The sequence below is a fragment of the Lithobates pipiens genome, unplaced genomic scaffold, assembly GCF_037356315.1.
Source record: "Lithobates pipiens isolate NorthernLeopardFrog02 unplaced genomic scaffold, aLitPip1_a1.2 Scaffold_18, whole genome shotgun sequence".
Classification (NCBI taxonomy): domain Eukaryota; kingdom Metazoa; phylum Chordata; class Amphibia; order Anura; family Ranidae; genus Lithobates; species Lithobates pipiens.
Genome location: NW_027507758.1, coordinates 254,775,481 through 254,780,681, shown reverse-complemented (window position 1 = coordinate 254,780,681; position 5,201 = coordinate 254,775,481). Strand labels below are relative to the sequence as shown.

The 5,201-nt window shown below is 40.1% G+C and overlaps 1 protein-coding gene across 1 annotated transcript; it reads left to right on the top strand.

The window, feature by feature from the left end:
* Window positions 1–1,465: 1,465 nt before the first annotated feature.
* LOC143990125 (P2X purinoceptor 7-like) lies at window positions 1,466–4,424 on the top strand. The gene is made up of 4 exons (XM_077490290.1): window positions 1,466–1,564; window positions 1,671–1,736; window positions 3,005–3,375; window positions 4,182–4,424. The coding sequence occupies exons 1-4, from the start codon at window positions 1,562–1,564 to the stop codon at window positions 4,369–4,371; spliced, it is 630 nt and encodes a 209-aa protein (XP_077346416.1). The 5' UTR covers window positions 1,466–1,561; the 3' UTR covers window positions 4,372–4,424.
* The last annotated feature ends 777 nt before the right edge of the window (window positions 4,425–5,201 follow it).

The window sequence follows — 5,201 nt, the reverse complement described above, 5'->3', positions numbered from 1 at the left end:
GTTTTTTGTTTTTTTTTAGCACTTCGCGCCCGCTCTATAGCCAAAAGATGGCTACAGCGTGGACAATTAGCGCCGGGAGGGCATCCCTGGACATCCTCCTGTTTACTTCCCCTCTGCGCCACGTCACAGGCGCGCATCGTGAAGTACTGTGCTGGCCGTGTCCCTTGGACACAGCCAGTCAAAGATCGCTGTAAATAGCCAATCACAGTGGATGTTTACAGCACGATCGGTGTGTCCAATGAGAGATGTGCTCATATATGTAAACATATGAGATCATCTTCCCTCGCCGGGTCTCCCTCCTCACACAGAGACAGCGTGTGAAGAGGGAGAGATGAACCGCTGAGAGATCCAGCGGTTATTGTAAAAAATAATAATAAAAAGAAAACCAAAAAGAAAATAAAGTGGCCATCTTTCCCCACTGCCATCTGTCATCAGTGCCATCTACCCCCAGTGCCATTTGTCGTCAGTGCCACATGTAATCAGTGCCATTTGTCATAAGTGTCACGTGTCATCAATGCCACATATTAGTGCCATCTGTCATCAGTGCCACCTGTTAGTGTCACCTGCCATCTGTTAATGTCATGTGTCATCAAAGACAGGTATCAGTGCCACATGTCATCAGTGCCACGTATTAGTGGCATTCTGTCATCATTTCCATGTTTTATTGCCATGTATAAGTGCCATCTGTCATTGGTGCCACATATTAGTGCCAGCTGTCATCAGTGTCACATGTCTTCAGTGCCAAGTTTTAGAGGCATCTGCCATCAGTGTCACCTGTCATCAGTGCCACGTATTAGTGTCATTTGTTATCAGTCACACGTATCAGTGCCATCTGTCATCGGAGCCACGTCAGTGCCATGTGTCATTGTCCTGGTGCTCCACGGCCTTCAAAAGAGTAATAGGTAGTCACCAAGTTAGATGTGTAATTTATGCCCCTAGAACACATGAAGGTGCTCCCTGAATGTTGTGTCTGTCTCAGTGGCTAGGCTGTGTAAAAGTCCCACACGTTGTATCGTAATACTCTGTATGAGTAACAGAATTTTTTGGTGGCCTTTATTTGTGGTATACACATGCCAAGTGCGATAAATAACCTATTACATTGAATTTTTTATTTTAAATGTAATAACATAAAAAAAAAATTATTCTTTTTGCATTTTGCTGGAGGCGATTAAATTGCGCAAATCAAAAAACTCACTATGCCTCTTACTCAATAATTTGTAATGTATACTTTCAATAAAGTTGTCATTTGGGGGGTATTTGTACTTTTCGTGCTTGTTCGGGTCGCAATAAATGAGATATACCACTAGTACATTAGATGTTAGCATTTTTGAGTAATTCGCAAAACAGCTTTTAGACTCTCTAACTTTCACAAAGAACAAATAATATCCAGCAGTTTGGGTTATTTGTACCAAAGAAATTTAGGTACATAGATATACATATACATATATAGATATATATATAGATCGCCAAGATAATATATTTTTCTATTCAGTTACAGATATTCTATATTTACACAATATTCTAAATCAATTTGTTGATCCTTTTATTTTAATCAACTGCCATGGTAAGTAAAATTTAAATAATAAATTTAATTCATTTTTTGTCTACAATTATTATATAAAAAATAACTAACTTGTCAATTGACAATTATTATTTTAATACATTTTAAGGACAATCCTGCTGTGACCGAACCGTCGACCATTCAAAATACCATGCCCTTGACTCAGGATGAAAAAGTAAGTACAATTAACTGCTTTATGGCCGCCGGCTGTCAAACGACGGCCAGGCGGTGCAAGTATTGTGGCTGGAGGGCGTCATATGACGGCTTCCCCTTTAAAGAGGCAGGGTGTCATGGAGACACCACTCGCCACTGAGGGGGGTTAACAGCCATTGGGTATGGCTGTTAACCACGTGACTTCATCACTGCCGATCACAGATGGTTAGACACACACTGTGCGCGGCGCAAACGCGAGCGCGCTTTGTGTGCACGTCGCTAGCTGCGTGTTCCCGGGAACACTGCTTCTCAACGACGCTAGTAAACAGCCATCGGCTGGCTGTTTGCCGACATGATCGATACACACAGCCGATCAATAACTGTTAACAAACCGCGGTAACGCGATGTTACTGGGTTCCCCTCCTAAGACACCGATCGCGTGTGAGGAGAAGATTGCGTAAACATATTGTTACCGCATACAGTGTACAACAATCGCACTGATTGACCCCCCCCAATAGAGGACCTATAAACAACTATCATAGTACCTGTCACTCACAGTCCATCAGAGTACCCGAGTACCTGTCATCGGCACATCAGAGTACCCGAGTACCTGTCACCAGTCCATCTCAGTACCCGAGTACCATGTTAGTTTCAAGTTTTCTCATTAAATACTGTAAATAATAACAAGAACCCTTAAAAAGACACATTATGACTCATAGATTATACGTTGAGGTGTTTGCTTTTAAAAACATGGTCATTTTGTGGGCTATTCCATTGTACAGGTACTCCATGGCCTTCCATTGTGTAATAGATGGTTGTGAAATGAGATGTGTCATTTTGGTCATCGAACGTCTCAAGGTGCTATTCAATGTTGGTGCTCTGTTTGTGGCCAGGCTCTGCAAAAGTCTCACACATGTGGTATCGCCATACTTGTGATAAATGTATTTTGCATTGTAACTTGTTGGATGCATATGCTGTAAGTGAGAAATAATGACAATTTCTTTAAAAATTCTTTAAAAAATCAAATTTATATTATTCTTCTGTTTGCTTTGAATTGTGTGTAGAAATTTGGATCACCATCCGCCACTGGTTCTTGCCAGTGCAGCCAATGAGTCCTGCCTTCTTGTTGAGGATAAGGGCATTCTTTCTGTATACATCTGAGAAGCCTCTTCCAAGTACATTAATGATGCTTAAAGCATCATATTTTTTGAAAAAAAAAATTAATAAAAAAAAATTTTGATAAACAAAATCTAAGTATAATATACTTTTCTTTTCGTTGTGTACTTATAGCGCAGAATGCTGATAAAGAAAATATGGGCTCGGTATCCAGCAAGAGAAAATGATCCGGCTTTCCCCAATAACCCAACCCTGCCCTCTAGTAGTGATAGATTGTCTACATCAGAAACCCAACCGAGCGAAACCGATCGAATTGGCAATGTCACGTGGTGTTCATGTGAAAGGTGCATTAAAATGCCCACCCAAGTGGAGTCTGTCTGCTGCCGGGAAATATACGCCGTTGACGCCTGCATACCTGAGGGACATCAATGCATTACGCAGGCAGATACCTTTATTTCTCAAATAGTGCACCATGAGCACGTGAGAATTGCGTATATGGCGATTCATATGGATAATCTCCCTCTGGTAGATGCCAACAACAACAGGTGATTACTTTATGCCAATATTTCTTCTAAAGTTTATAAGTCAGAATTATAAGTACCGTATATACTCGAGTATAGGCCCACCCGAATGTAAGCCGAGGCCCCCAATTTTCTAGCCCAAAAAAAATGTGAAACTTATTGACTCGTGTATAAGCCGAGGGTGAGACATGCCTGTCCATCCCTGTGTGTACGTCCATCCCTGTGTGTCCGTCAATCTTTGTGTGTCCATCCATCCCTGTGTGTGTGTCCGTCCATCCCATGTGTGTGCAGCCTTGTGTGTCCAGCCCAAATGTGTCCCGAGCCTGTGTGCTTCTGCCATGCCAGGATCAACGCTCTTCTCGTCTGACAGACGGCGTTGGCGCCTCGGAGGCCATTCCACTGTTCAAAAGCCGCGCCTCCGTCTGTGATAGGCGGAACACTCAATTTCCCAGCAGTCTGTGTTCCGCCTATCACGGACATCCTCTCATCCTCGTCCGTAGTATGAGGATGAGCGGATGTCCGTGATAGGCGGACCACTGACTGCTGGGAAATTGAGTGTTCCACCTATCACAGACAGGGAGTTGCGGCTTTTGAATTGTAGACTGGCCGCCATCTGTCTGCTCGACACGCTGATTGGGCTGGCAGACGGCGATGACTCGAGTATAAGCCGAGGGGGGCACTTTCAGCCTCCAAAAAAGAGGCTGAAAATCTCGGCTTATATTGGAGTATATATGGTAGTAAAGGAAGAAGCTAATAATTGATATAAATTTGAAATTTGTGTCTTTATTTATAAAATTTCATATTTACACTTTTTATTCTATTTATTCCAGGAGATTACGTAAAACCGCGTATCGCACTTTCATAGCATGGATTTATGGTATTTTAGGAAAGGGAAACCGAAGGGTTATACCTTCCTGTGCAGTCAATGCAGTACGACTTGTTTTTCCAGATCCCAATGGATCATATGTCGGATTTCTTTATGCCAATGATTATGATGCTTCAGAAATGGCTTTATATTAAAGGAAATAATGTTTAATGTTATTTTTTTGGAAATATTTGTGCAATTAAAATAAAAAAATAAAAATGTAAATACAATAGGTGTGTTACTTACTTACTGTTAATGCTAATTACTATTAATGATGTTGATTTAATGTGTAATTGGAGAAATTAGATGCATATTACTGTTCTTAATACTTGATTCGGAATCAATTATATTAAATATTTTTATTAGAAAATAAAAATAAATAACAAAAATCAGTAAATACATAGATTGCAATGTGCATACACAACCCAAATATATATTTCTTTTAGACAGTAATTAACCAATAATTAAAAAAAACATTTAACATTCTAAAGAATAGAATACAAAATTAGATTTAATATTTTATACAACAGGAAATCGTGTTCTGTGCTTGGCAATAGCAGCACTGGTTTCAGGCCTTTCTTCGGTTGCAATATTTTTTGGAAATTGTACATTTTTGGATTTCCATGTACTTTTTAAAGTACCTTCTGTGATTGACAGCATGTTTGCCAAAATAGTTTTGGCATGTTCGTTCGACATTTTTTCAAACACGTTTCGAACGATCCATTTTTTACGTCCTCGGGGGAATTCCAAATTTTTACGCTCAACTTGAAAGACTTCTCCACTGTCATCAATTTTAGTTACTGTTGCCATTTTTCTACCAATATTATTGTTGTGCTGCAATGCAGCCAATCGTGTTCTAGCCTCCATAGAATCATATTTATAATGAATTCTCTTCGGTCTATATTTTAACATCATGCTATGGTATGTTTCAATGGTCCCAGTCTGGCAGAAATAAGTAAGATGTTTTAAATCCTTTTCGATTTGT

Excerpts from the sequence above, each read along its gene's own strand:
- LOC143990125 (XM_077490290.1), top strand. Across the intron at positions 1,737-3,004 it reads CCTTGACTCAGGATGAAAAA|CGCAGAATGCTGATAAAGAA; the intron begins GTAAGTACAATT and ends GTGTACTTATAG. Across the intron at positions 3,376-4,181 it reads GTAGATGCCAACAACAACAG|GAGATTACGTAAAACCGCGT; the intron begins GTGATTACTTTA and ends TATTTATTCCAG.